The 14219-nt window shown below is 42.2% G+C and overlaps 1 protein-coding gene across 2 annotated transcripts; it reads left to right on the top strand.

Moving 5' to 3' along the window:
• Window positions 1-560: 560 nt before the first annotated feature.
• CLDN11 (claudin 11) lies at window positions 561-13989 on the top strand. 2 transcript variants are annotated; one of them, XM_039865021.1, is made up of 3 exons: window positions 561-1361; window positions 4588-4752; window positions 12684-13989. In XM_039865021.1, the coding sequence occupies exons 1-3, from the start codon at window positions 1133-1135 to the stop codon at window positions 12914-12916; spliced, it is 627 nt and encodes a 208-aa protein (XP_039720955.1). In that variant the 5' UTR covers window positions 561-1132; the 3' UTR covers window positions 12917-13989. The 2 variants fall into 2 exon arrangements, with proteins under 2 accessions (XP_039720955.1, XP_039720956.1); XM_039865022.1 differs by having other exon boundaries at window positions 562-1156.
• The last annotated feature ends 230 nt before the right edge of the window (window positions 13990-14219 follow it).

Consider the following 14219-nt stretch of genomic DNA (forward strand, 5'->3'; position numbering starts at 1 on the left):
CTTATTTATAGTGAGCCTAGAGAAGTCAGCCTAGCTTTTAATGTCAAAAATGGGATACGTGAGCCTTTTAGGAATTTTCAGGAAATGGTTATCAGGACAGATTCCCAGGAATGGTTAGTGAAGGGTTGGTGGTGAGATGCGCACATGGAGTCTACCCCTTTCTAGCTGTGAACTTGGGCAACTTAACCTTTATCATGCTGTTTCTTCACGCACTTTATGCGTCAACAATTATTCCTACCACAAAAGGTTCTTATGAGAATTAAATGAGTTAATACACAAATATAAATGCATATACATAGTACATAGCACAGCTGGATAAATGTGAGTTAGTGGGGTTGTTACCCTCACCATTATTATGGCCACGGCCGCCTCTGATGATTTTTGACCTCGGGAAAGGATCATTTTCTTTCTACTAGTTACTATGGTATGCTGAAAGTCTGTGTCTCTCCTTTAGGGCAGTTTTCAGCTCATCAGTTAAAATCCTGGGCGGTGGAGGAACTGCACAGGGTACCCCTGCAAGTCCCACAGTCCCTGCTCCCATCTGGGAAGAGCGGGTGGACAGAAGTTGAGGAGGGATGGAGCGTAGCGGTGACCCAGAGACAGAGATGAGAGGAGCAAGAGGAAGAGAAATAACTTCCAGGAAAAGAAAATTCGAGGCTGACGAGAGCCCTCATGGCACTCTGCGTTTCTAGGACCTGGATAGAATTATTTTTCTTTCCAACACTGACCGCGCGACACCGACGGGGCGGGGCAGGGTGATCGCCCCCCTCCCTTACTTAGTTTCCTTCCAACTCCGGACCCCGCCTCGCGATTGGCCAGCTCAACCCAGGGCCGTTGTCATTGGTGTTCGCCTGCCGGGTCTACGGAGTTTAAAGAGGGGGGCGGGGGTGCGCTGCCCAGCCGCGCTGCAGTCCCCTCCGTGCGCCTGTCGCTGTCCCAGCCGTGCGCCCGTCGCGTTGTCGGAACTGAGCTCGCAGCCTCTCGTGACCTGTCGCCGCCTGGAGCATCCCGCATCCGGCAGCCGTCGGCCAGCGGCAGGCGAGCGCGGCGGGCGAGGACCAGGGCAGGCGCGGTCCAGCCGGGACGCGGGCACAGCTAGTGAGGGGCGAGGCGGGTGGACGCCGGGATCGCTATGATGGTGGCCACGTGTCTGCAGGTAGTGGGCTTCGTCACGAGTTTCGTGGGTTGGATCGGCATCATCGTCACCACGTCCACCAATGACTGGGTGGTGACCTGCGGCTACACCATCCCTACCTGCCGCAAGCTGGACGAACTGGGCTCCAAGGGGCTGTGGGCTGACTGCGTCATGGCCACGGGGCTCTATCACTGCAAACCCCTGGTGGACATCCTCATCCTGCCGGGTAAGGGCCCCCGCCTTCAAGTGGCTGCTTCCAAACCCTTATCCTCCGGGCAGGGGACCCTAGACAAAACATTTTGAGGGCCCGAAGATTGTTGGGCATGTTTTTGACACCTTGAATCCCACCTTGTTGTAGAGGAATCAAGCAGCCGCGAACTTAACCTCTCTCAGCCTCAGTTTTCTTACCTGGAATTGGGGAGGATAGTGGTGGCCACTGGCCGAGTCACCCTGAGAAATTAATGACCGGAGACATAAACGCATAGTAGGAACTCAGCCCATGGTAATAACTGTCGCCCACCTGCCGCATGCCCTCACTGTCGATTGACTAGAATACTTCACTCCCGGCCGGGGCTCCTCCTGCAGACGCCCTGCTTTCCTGTTAGACTCCACCCGCAAAGGCGAGGAGGAAGGAGAGAACGCAAACATGCCGGCAAGTTTCCTTGTCCTCATGGGACCGGCGAGGCGTGCTGCCCAAGTTAGAGACCTTCTAGCTCTGCCAGATGGGTTCCCGAAAGGCTCAGATCGCGTCTTATTGATTCCCATCCCCTGCCCCTGTTGTTGGGGCGTCCAACTGCCCTGCCAACCCTCCTGCTTCTGTACCTCTCCCGGTGCAAAGGGAAGACCGGGCGCCCCTGGAGGGCCGACACTCCCCCACCCCACCCCAAGACTCACTGCCAAGGGTCGCCCACTCCCCGCCAGCAGTATTTTGGAGTGGAGGAGGGGGGAGATAGTGGTAAGCTTCTACTCTCCCCCGACGTCGGCTGGGTTCCCTATCTTCACTTGCTGCCCTGTTGAAAAAATCTGGGCAACAGTTCCAATTCAAATTTAAACCTTGAGCCATTTGGGTGATAGGTGAGGTCACGGACGCCCCTTCAGGTTTTCTGTTGGGAATCTCTGTCTTGTCCTGCCCGGCGGGTTCTTGGCCCTGGCCTATAGTACACGATTGCTCATGTGGATCCTGCACATTTAAAAGCATATCTCAGTTTCCTTAACAAGGGAATAACTTGGCCCCCAATCTGGGAACAGGTCCCTTTGTGCTTACCCCTCCCTTCCATAAGTCTTTCTGCTCCCCCTTTAAGCTAGGTTCCCCTAAAGTGCTTCCTATAAGTCCTTGTAGTCAGAATCACCGTCCCCCCACCCCCAACCTCTTTGCTGCCCTGATATTAGATCTTATCTCCATCAGGGCACATTTCAACTTGTTTATCATTCACTATTTGTAAGTCCAGTTCTCCTATTGCATTTTAAATTCCAGGAAGATATAGATGGTGTTCTTCTTTCCGCATCTTCTCTTGGACCCAGCACTGTTACCGACACATAGCAGATATGCCCAATGCATATCAGTCCTTTGTTCACTATCTTTTTTCTCCATTTTCGACTTTTAAAATGACAAAGGCCCTGAGAACCCAGGTCTGGACCCAGCTTTACATAATGCTGGCATTAGTAGACCTTGGTCAGTCTCTTGGATCCCATGCTCACGATCTGGGTTATTTGGACAAGTTACTAATCTCTACGAACCCCAGTTTTCTTCTTTTGAAAATTAAAATCAAACCAACCCCCTATTGTTCGGGTTGATTTGGACATTAGATTAGACAAAAAAATGTAAATCTCTTTTGATGTAATAGATGCTCCGTAAATGGTAGCTATAATTTTTTATTAAAAGCCAGACTAGATATTCATAGAAACCTTTGACTGAAGCATGGAATTATTCTCTGCTTCTTTTCCCTGAAATTAAGTTTACTAAGCATTCAGCGCCAAGTGGTTCGCATTGAACGTAGACCATCTGTCAGAGGGGAGTGCATTTAGGGAGGTCCTCATCTTTCCTGCTCTCCCCTTGGGTAGGGACATAGACAGATCTCAATCTCCATCTTTTGATTTTCAGACATGGCCGTGGACAGCCTGCACCATGAATTTCATAAGCTCGGTTTCTAGATGACTGTCTCCATTGTGTCAGTCTCAGCTGTCCTACAAGCCAAAGGGGGCCCAGGGCTGTGGTCAGAGGTCCTGCCTCAGACTTCCTGTGGGTCCTCTCTGGGAATTTTGTAGTCAATAGATATTCGATTGATTGATTACCCTTAGTTCTGAAGAAGCGGGGCTGGGCAATGGTCAGAAGAGCACTCTTGTGAGTCTGAATCCTGGCAAAGCATATCTTCCTGGGGACAGTGTTGCCGTGGGGTCTTGGTGCACAGGGCAGGCTGGCCAGATTTGGTAGAGAGTCTTGGTGTGTGAGGCAGGAGTTGGGGCTTGTTTTTCGCTTTGCCATTAACTCTGCAGCCTCCAGGCTATGCCACTAGCTCCAATTCATGCTAAGCCAAAAAGGGACAGTAATAAATGCAACTTTTTTTTTTCTGGAGGAGGGAGAGTGTTTTAATGAGAATATATTTAAGTCCATCACATTCTCCTAGCATCTTGACAGTTTTATTTTACATGAATATTGCACATATTGTAATCTGTTTCTTAATAAAACTGTTACCTGGCATATTTTTTGACAGTATAAAGTTCCTGTAGTTTTGCTTCACTCTTATTATTCAACTTGCTTATTCCTTCATAATTACATGTTTATATCATCTGTGGTGGGAATTGTGTTAACTCCAGGTGCCTGCCCTCTAGGAATCCCCAGGGCTGGAAAGATGCCTTAAAAGCGATGACAAGGGAGTAACACCAGTAATAATAGCTAAGCTTTTTAGAGTATTTAGCATGTGCTAGGCACTGTTCTAAGCACTGCATGAATTAACCAACTTAATCTTAGTTGAATTCTATTAGAGAGATGTAGGTACTATTATTATTTTTACTTTATAAATGAGGAAAATGTCAAAACAGTACTTCAGTAACTTGCCCAAGGTCGCACAGGTAGAGTATATTAACAGCAGACTGGAACCAACAGCCCATCCATCACAGAAGACTTCTTGAAAGATTTGAGTTTTCTTCTGAATCTTTCACAAGGTGATATAATAATGTAATTGGACTCTTGGCCTCTTTATCCTGGAAGCTTGGACAAGTGGTATATACCAGGGATCTCTATTCAGTCTCTCCAGCCTTCAATTTCCCTTTCCTGTCACTGAGTCACTTTAAAAGTTGGACTTGTGAAGTGATCATGGACAACACTTAACACATTCTAAATCTTGGAATGGGCAAGAGGGAGGGAGGCAAGTAGTGCTGAATCCTGTGAGGCAGGATTCAGGATCCAAGGGGATACTTGGTTTAACCCACCCTGTCTGCTCTCTTGCGTCCAGGCTATGTGCAGGCCTGCCGAGCCCTGATGATTGCAGCCTCAGTCCTGGGTCTGCCGGCCATTCTCCTGCTGCTGACAGTTCTCCCCTGCATCCGAATGGGCCATGAGCCTGGTGTGGCCAAGTACAGGAGGGCTCAGCTGGCTGGCGTTATGCTCATTCTTCTGGGTAAGACAGCTTTCTTTGTGGCGCCCAATTCTGAGTAAACATGATGAATGTCAGATCTTGCTGCTGCTACATCCAGTTTAAGAGACACGTGAAAGGAAGCCAAGTGAACCCTCTGTGGATTAGACCCCCCACAATGTCTGTTCCTTTATGTTTCAAGGGCAGTTTACACAGAGGGGTAATTCATGTCTGTGTGCAGGGTCTCTGAACATGAACATAAGTTAACAAGCAGAAGAAAAATGAAAGCTTTTGTGGGTAGGAAATACCTAAGGGAGAGACCAAGACAGAAAAGAGTTACAGAGTGGCTCTCCACTCAGGCTTCACAGTGGAATTCCTTTTTGAAAACACCTGTGCCCAGATCCCACAGCAGGTCAGTTGAGTCAGAATTTCTGGTTAGAAGGCCAAAGATATTTTTTTGAAAGCTTCCCAGATGACTCTTACGTGTAGTCATGACTGAGAACTTAAGTTAATGTATGAAGAAAGAATAGAGAAAGAAGAGGGCCATAGAAAAGTAAGATGTTGAGGGTAGTAGATCACTAGGTGATGATTTAATCTTTTATTTAATATGCATTCATTGAGCACCTGCTCAATGCCAGGCACCTTGGTAGGTATTGGGGATATTGGAAAAAAGGCAGTCTCTGCTTTGAGTATACTTGGACATCTTGATAGAGTGTGGTATGTGTTCATCTAAAAAAGCTACGCGGGCTGTGCACACATGTAGGAAGGCATGTAAGCCAAGCTAGAGGAGTTTTCCAGAGCAAAGGCTCCCAGCAATGAGTTTTGAGAGTTGGAGGGAAGGTGATCAGGTCATGGATTAGAGGGAGGGACCGTCCTCGCCCAGGAAATGGCATGTACTCATTCACTTTTCCCGATTACTCCTGCATACAGAGGGCTTGATTTAACCACCTAGGGAGGGTCTTTCTAGCTCTACTCTCTTCAGTGAATTCATTTCTGTTTTTTTCTTGAATGCTAAGTCTATCTGCATATTCTAAATGCTAATAGAATATATGAATTTTAAGAACAAGAATTTTAAGAATTTTGCTAAGTGCACTGATACGTCAGTGAGGAGAAACTGGTCTGCATTTGGGTTAGATGTAAAGTCAAGTTCTCTTGGTACAAGGAATTTCCATCCCAAACTGATATCAGACCATGTGCTTAAGGAGGAAGGGATCAGGCTTCTGTGTGGGTCATTGCCGCTTAGTGATGGTCACCCACAGGGACCATAGGTCACCACTGGTGAAGTGAAAGGACATGAGAGGTGGGGGTACCATTTTACAAGATGGCAAAGGGATGGAGGTTTTTAGGGGCATGTGAAGCCACAGAGAATTCAGAGGAGGGCTGCGGGGTGTGTGTGTGTGTGTGTGTGTGTGTGTGTATGTGTGGTCACCGGAGTGAAAAGACCAGAAGACCACTGTAATTTCCAGAGAAGAATGTGGGCATGGGCATTTTGGTTCCAGCCACAAAGAACTTGTGTGGGAGTGCCTCGTGGAACAGTCAGCATCAAGCGCTTTGTTTAACTCACAGTGGTCTCCTCTTGCGGTCAGATCTCTGTATCTGAATTCCAACGGGTTGACCAAAGTTCTGCGAGTAAACCGGTGTGTGGAAAATAAAGATAGAAAAACCTATTCAGTTGAATAGGAAGGGTTATAAAAAAAAATAACCAGTTGTTTGAAACTTCCTCGCTGAATTAAATAAAGTTTGTATCTCTTTCAGATGGATTGGTAGATGTAGACAGAATCATAGAAAGGAAAGTGAGATGGCACCGAGTAGTGATGTGAGTTCCTCAGGCTGCTTACTGCCTGTAGTGAAATGATGGAGTGCGTGTTGAGCGATATGAAGCCCCAAGGAGGCTGCACCTTCTGGTCACTCACCGTTAAAACCGGATGGAGGGCACCACTCCTCGCAGTCTTGTACCATTGCATTTCCAGCGTTACCTGCTTCCTCTTTGATTGCTCCCGTCTGTATTTATTTCTCAGGGGGTGGCCAATCGCCTTTGGGTTGAACGTTGTTTTGACTGGAACAAGCTAGCTCTGGAAATGTAAAGCTCATTGTCTCAAGTGTGGCACCTGCTGGTCTCCTGTGGGTCTTCTCCCTGTGGAGGCAGAGTGCCTCGTTTGCCTTGTTGGTGGAAGGCAGGAGGAGCAAGAGAGAGTGAAGGCTCCCTTTGTATTGCTCTGGGTTGGTTTCTTTCACTCTCTCTCTCCAGAGATGCCCGTGTTGGGCTTGTGTTGGGTCCTAGGGGTCACCGGCAGTGCTCCACCTGCGGTGTGGTCGATGATCAAAGGGGACCAGGGAGCACGGGGGTTTGGGGTTCTGGGAGCTGAAAACTGTGTCGAAGCTAACCTTGGTATGGAAACTGGAAGCACTCTTAATTAAAATTAGTTCTTCCTGACCCTGAAAATCTTTAATTATTTTTCTGAAAGCTTAAAAACATTATGTCTATTGTACAACAGCCTTTTCTTCTCAGCAGTCTAAGTTTAATGGTGTGAGGATTTGGTTCCTGCTGTGAGGCAAGGAATGGGAGCCTGGTGCTGCTGGCTTCTTAAGCCAGATGAGTAGCTCAAGGAGCAGCAGGCTCCTCAGATCGGATCTGAGGCAAATCTAATCTGTTTGTGGTTTTTCAAAAGCCCCTGCTGAGGCAGGAGGTGCCTATGTCCCAAGTTGCTTTATCTTATCTTTTGGAGTCAGACCAACTGTACTGAACCTCAGATTTACCACTTTCTAGTTGTGGGAACTAGGTTAGTTACTTAATATCTCTGAGCCTTTATGCAAAATGTGGACAATAATGTCTTCTTCTGAGGTGGGTAAGAATCATGAAATGATATATGCAAGTTATGTAGCAGGGTGTCTGGCATCTAGTACGTGCTCAACAACTGGTTGCTATTATTATTGCTATTGTTGGTTAGAACAGATAGAGAGCTAACCCACGGAGCAGCTGGGTATTCTTTGGATCATGTCTCATTTCTGCAGGGTCATCTCCACATGTGGAACTGGTAAGCAGAGACTGGAAAACTAGGTTTAATCTTGGTCTAATGGAAATATTTCCTCTACTTACTTTGTAGGAACCAGTGTGTAGGGATCAATAATTGGGGTTTCTTATTTATTTCATTATAAAAAGCCACATTAAGCTGCCCAAACACAAACGCTCAAGCTTAGTTCTGATTCAGTCTAATTCTCGCCTCACCACAAGTAAACAAAGTACTTGATTTGGGTGTTTCTTGGGGGGATGGGGTGAGGAATCAAAAGAAAGGAAGTGTATTTTCTTTTCCAAGGGGAATCCTTTCATCTTCTCTCCTTTTAAAAAAATATGGCCCCAGGAATCCTATTCATATTGGAAAAAAAGTTGTTTTAACTTGGAACTAACAGGTTAATAATGAAAGTGTGGTAAAATAAAAGATGTGTGTACAAATGTGGGACAAATTGAGCTTGTCATGTACATAGAATCAGATGTCCTACAGGGAACAGGAATCCTTGGGTCTGGAATAAACAGCAATGCTCTTGATCTTGGTGTCTTATTAGAATAGTTAGAAAAAGTCTTTTTCCAAATTTATTACCTTTATACAAACAAGACTCTAATCTAAATCATATTTCATATGGGTAGTGGGAAAGATGTGGCATCTTAATATGGTTGTGGCTTAAAATAATCTTATCAGTAAAATTGGAGGAAGTAACTGCTTTATGAGGTTTTTCCAGTCTCTAAATTTTGTGATGTTGAAAAAAAATGAACAACCATGAGACTGCCTTTTAAAAAAGGATATTGAAAAAAATATAATGATGTATGGAATAGAGATAAAGGGAAAAAAATGTTGAAAAGAGGCCAGGAAAATAATGTACTCAAAAATTCCATTGACTTGATCATTGTATATATTAGATCTTCATAAAAGTCATTGTTTAAGATGACTATGTCTTTTGGCAGCTGTGTTTTCTTAAGTCAAAATTTAGAGAATGATAAATAAAAAAAGAAAACAATTTCTAGTTTTAAATGAAAAGGAAACAACAAATAAATATTACTCCAACCAACAGCTCATTTGTTAGAAGTCTCATTACTTACTGCTTTGTCTGTCTTCTTCTAAGTTGTCACCTCCAAATACACCTGCGCCGTTTTTATTTCACTTCATCACATTTATTTAACTCCATATATTACCATGTGTCATCTGATTCCTAAAGAGATTAAAAACTTCATTTACATTTCATTGCTCTAAAATCACCTTTCCAAGTAGTTTGTTAGGCTATCAAGATCATCGTTAACTTTTAAAAGGGGTGTATTCTGTTAACTAAAGAACACATCGTGTTATGTTATTTGAAACTTAACGAGAGAGGCAAACAATTTTATTTAATGAAGAGCAAGAAATTCTGCTTATAGAAGACCAAGTCCAGTCGAATCTATATCTACACGGTGAAGCTTTCTTCTCCCCTTCTCTCCTTCTTTTGTTTGTCAAGCTAAGAATAGCCCCAACTTTCTACTCTTTTACAAATAGCAGAATTTTCCCCATGGGCAGTTAGCTATTACATTTTCTGAAGGTAGAAAGAAGAAACAGATTGAAAAATCTGAGTGTTAAAATTCTCATCCTGTTTTTAGAGACTTCATTTAAAAACAAATTCTGATGACATTATAAGAAAAGCAATGAAAATTCCTTTTATCTTTCTTCAGTTTTCTTTATCTTATAGGTAACTGTGATTTTTTAGATTTTTTAAGAAAAAAATAAAAAATTTTTCCTCAAATAATGGAGAAGACCATTACAAACTTGTGTGTGTGTATGTGTGTGTGTGTGCGCGTGTGCAAATAGAAATACATCTAGCAGGTCTTCTATGTCTTTAAGAAAGCCAAAAATTATTGCCAGTTCTATTAACATTTCATATGTTTTAGTTGAATAATGATATGACTTGCATTTTTAACTTTATTGATTAAAACATAGTCCCCTTTTCCTTCAAGCAACTGCTGACATTGAGTAAATTCTCCTTTTTTTTAGTTTGTAAACATTCTTCATTGTGAGTTCAATTGAAGGTCACTGTTTCCAGTGAACCTCTCATTTCCCTTCACGTTGTGTGGCGGTCTGTCATCTTTTACTGGTTTTGATGTGGTTCATCTTTGAGAGCCACAGGAATTCCACCCAGAGTTCATTTATCTACTAGGAAATAAAAAGCCTGCTGGTGCTCATTTGTCTTGTTTTGCATGGATTATAAAAGAAGGCAGTCTTTAATGAGGCAAATCATGAGTTTGTAACTTTAAGTGTGTTAAAGTCACATTAAGGGTTTAGGATTTTGGAGTCAGTTTTGGTGTATGAAGTGGAAAATAGACTTGAAATGAGACCTCTCATCTACCCATCCATCTGTCCGTCTATGCATCCATCCATTCACTCGTCTAGTCCTATAGTTTCATTATTTAAATGTTTAGACATTTTTATGATATTTTCCTTTTTCTAGTGAATTATATTGGAATGAAACTTAACAAAATCTCTAAAACACTCAACATCAAGATTGATGATTACTGTTGGAATATTGAGCCTGATTCTTTCCCTATGTGAGGTTAATCTTGTTTTATTAATTTTCTTAGGAAAAGGAAAGAATTAAATGAAATTAGAAGTAATTTCTTATTTTATAAAATCTAGACCAAATCTGGAAGTTGTTAGGTTTATGTGAAATGTGGGAAATGCTTGTGTGTGTGTGTGTGTGTGTGTGTGTGTGTGTGTGTGTGTGTGTGTGTGTTATGTGTAAATGCAAAGAATTGAAAAGTATAAAAATTTAACCATAAGCTGTTTTGAAACTATTTCACTGTTTATAGGAAAGATCAGTTGGATTGAGCCAAATCAGTTGTTTGGGAATCAAATCTTTTTTTCCTCAAAGGAGTTCAGCTTTACACTCCTCGCCTTTTCCTCTGTCAAGCCTGGGTGTTGGAAGTCCTTTCCTGAAATCCTCCAGGAAAGTTTTTTGTTCTTTGTCCTGATAGAGAAAGAGATTTCCTCTGTGCCTTGTTGGGCTATGATAACAGCAAAGCAGTTCTTCAAGAGTGGATTTGGAAACTGTAGCCAGAGGAAGAGAAAAAAAAAAGACTTTTTCCTGTATCTCAGGTGTTCAAAGCCCTGGGTTGGAAAAGGAAGATTCGGTTAACACTGTTCTTCTTGAGAACGTTCTACTCATAGACATGAAATCTATCTTCTCATGGTATCTCATATAAAAATATTACAAAAGCTGGCATGATTGTGCTTACTCTTTAAGAAAAATGCAACTTCCTAGATAATCTGTATAAACTCCTTACATATGTGAATAGTTCACAATTATTAGAGTGAATTTAGGCTGTTAGAAAGAGAATTTGAGCAATTCAAAGCCCCCAAATTCACCTTTTTCCTCTGAATTCCACTTGGGGTCTATACATTTTTAGGATAGGAATGACATCTATTTAGGTGTATCTATACCCAGCTTGTGGGGGTGGACTCAGTCTTTTGTCAACAGAAACCTATGTTACATAAATGCAATGATATTGCAAAAGGTCTTTCAGACAAATCTTTTCTTTAGTTTAGAACTAATGTATAGGGCTATTAGATTTGAGTACTTATGTTAAAGAAAAATTATATTTCTTCTCTGTGGGTATAGAGGGAAGTTAGAAAATCACTCAGTATGAGTAGAAAAAACTTGCTGAATTGAAAATGTCAAGTGTACCCCAGGTAGGAAACATTGCAATGCCCTGTGTTGAATTTATTGAAGGCTTTGTGGCTAATGATGGAAACATTATTATTATTATTATAAGTCTGTCAACTTTAATGTGTCATCTTAACTTAAAGCATTAACTAAAACTTCTGTCCTGCTTGTAGTTGTGAGAAATCAAATGATAACAAAGGAAGTTATGGAGTTACTTTATCTAGAGCTATGATGTTCAACACAATAGCCATTAGCCACAAATGATCATTTAAATTTAAATTAATTAAAATTCAGAATTCAGTTTTTCAGTCTCACTATCTTTATGAGAAACTAGAGGTTTAAAAAAATTTTAAAGTCTTTATAGGCTCCTGCCTGCCCTTGTTTTGTTACTGTGTTTAGGAGAAGAGGAAAAACTAAATGATATGGAGGCTATTTATTTTTTAAAATCCAAAGCAAATCTGAACATTAGACTTGGAGCAAAACCATACAGTTCTATCATTGTGATGCATCACAGGAAATATCATCACTGTAAAAACCTTGAGTGGGTAAACCCTTTTACTCTAAGACTGTTCATTTCTGCCTTGAGGTTTTTGTGGTTATGGACAGCATACCACAATCACACTTTTGCTGATACTCCACTGATGTCTAGCAACAATTCACAGCAAGAGAATTTTCATAGCTTTTTCAGGTGTTTGTAATGGGAATTGACTAGAAAAAATGAAGTGGAAAATTGAAGTGGATGCTATCTTGTTTCTCATTTCTGAATAGCTCAGGTCATTCAGTCATTCACCTGATGTGCATTGAGCACATACTATGTGCTTCGTACTGAGTTAAACACTGACTTTACAAACATGGATAAGACATGGCCACTGCCTTCAAGGAACTCAGAACTTGGAATAGATAAGAGACATGTAAAGAGATAATTATAATACAATTAAGTAAGTATAATAATAGAATTATAACTTTGATATATAAAGTCAAGATATATAAGTAAGTGCAAATACATATTTTTGGACTTAAATGATTTATTTTTAGTTTTTTCCATTAAAGTTCTTTTGTCTCTGCCACCTGGTGAAAAAATAAGGACCTAGCAAGTTTGACACAAGCTTTTGATCAACTTATGCTAGAGATGTAAACCTTTAGGTTCAGCTTACCCAGGGTGCAGAGCTGTGTGTTTTGAGTATTTTCAAATTGGTTGGAATCCAAGGGTGTGTGCATGCAGAGTGAAGGGTGGCCTGTCCACTGTACCTGGTGTGTGATGGGTATGCACAGTGACAGTCTTCTCCATGTCTCCCCAGCTCTCTGTGCCATTGTGGCCACCATCTGGTTCCCTGTGTGCGCCCACCGTGAGACCACCATCGTGAGCTTTGGCTACTCCCTGTACGCGGGCTGGATCGGTGCCGTGCTGTGCCTTGTGGGTGGCTGTGTCATCGTCTGCTGCTCTGGAGATGCCCAGTCATTTGGCGAAAACCGTTTCTACTACTCTTCGGGTTCCAGCTCCCCTACTCATGCCAAGAGTGCCCATGTATGAGAAGGCTGCCAGCCTGCCTGTGGAGGTGCCGCAGAGGCCCAGCCATGGCCCCAGGTTTGCTCGGTGCAGCCGCACGGGGAAGCCCACTCCTCTGTCAGGCTTTGAAGCCAAAGGTCTAGAAAAGCATCCTGTCTGGCATTTTGTAGTCTTAACAACCCTCCTCCAGTTTTGTCGCCTTAAATCTTTAGCTCAGATAAGGCCCACACATTTTCTCATGGTTTTGCCCACTATTAGCTCTTGGGAATTCTTTTGTTGTTCATATCTATCTATCTATCTATCTATCTATCTATCTATCTATCTATCTATCTATCTATCTATCTATATCTATATTCCTCACCCCCTGCCTTTAAATTTTAACTACCTTGCAAACATTGCTGAGATGAGTAGGGGGGAGAGAAGTAAAAGCAGCTTTTCAAACTGTTACAGATGACAATGGGAGCCTCATAAAGATGCCTCTCTGTTCCCTCCCTCTCCTTCAGCTCCAAGGTCATTTAGTTATAAGTGATAGAAAAAGATAGAACTGGGGACGTGGGGTGGAAGAGGAGGGGAATCATGGGACTTTCCCTCCATGGGGTTTCCCTTTTGTAAGCTGTGAGGCAAGGGGTGGGGAATATCGTTTGTGATTTTACATTTATCTGTACATACTTTTTCAAGAGTGATCATTTTTATAACCATGGTTTTCCTGAAATTCTCAGTTTATCAGTATGAAGGAAATGAACCAAACAGACTTTTAATTATATGATAAACAGTACAAGTGAGTATAACTCTAACTGACATCCATAGAACGTTTTTGATTTTCAGGTTGTATGATGTAGTTTTTAACCTGACATTTGCATATGATTCAACTTAACACATTTTTAAAAGCTTTTTTTCCCATTTCCCCATTTTCATTCTGTTATATCTTTAAGTGATATTGTTTTGTGATAACATAAATTGTACTGTTGAATTTGGCTTTACGGGTGTAAACACTGAGAGTGTATCAGTATCTGAGACCCCAAACTCTTCAAACATTGATGGTGCATTTTGTTCTTTAAGTGAAATCTGTGCAATAAAATAACAGACTGTCTGCAAAACTGGCCTTGAATATTCTGTTGTATTCAGAGGTATCACATATTGATTTTAAAAAATTTCATTTATCTCTAGTAATTTATAGGGAACCCGATAAGTGACGCGAGTCATCTGCACTGCCCTGAATAATTAAAATGTTATACTTTATTCACTAGATTGAGGTGGCAATGCGTGGTCATAAAAGTGAAACCTAGATGCTCTCTAGGTTTCTTAAGTGGAGTGACATTATGGCATC

The sequence above is a fragment of the Pteropus medius genome, unplaced genomic scaffold (assembly GCF_902729225.1).
Source record: "Pteropus medius unplaced genomic scaffold, Ma_sr-lr_union100, whole genome shotgun sequence".
Taxonomy (NCBI): Eukaryota; Metazoa; Chordata; class Mammalia; order Chiroptera; family Pteropodidae; genus Pteropus; species Pteropus medius.

Excerpts from the sequence above, each read along its gene's own strand:
- CLDN11 (XM_039865021.1), top strand. The coding sequence starts at position 1,133 with ATGATGGTGGCCACGTGTCTGCAGGTAGTGGGCTTCGTCACGAGTTTC. Across the intron at positions 1,362-4,587 it reads GGACATCCTCATCCTGCCGG|GCTATGTGCAGGCCTGCCGA; the intron begins GTAAGGGCCCCC and ends TCTTGCGTCCAG. Across the intron at positions 4,753-12,683 it reads CGTTATGCTCATTCTTCTGG|CTCTCTGTGCCATTGTGGCC; the intron begins GTAAGACAGCTT and ends ATGTCTCCCCAG.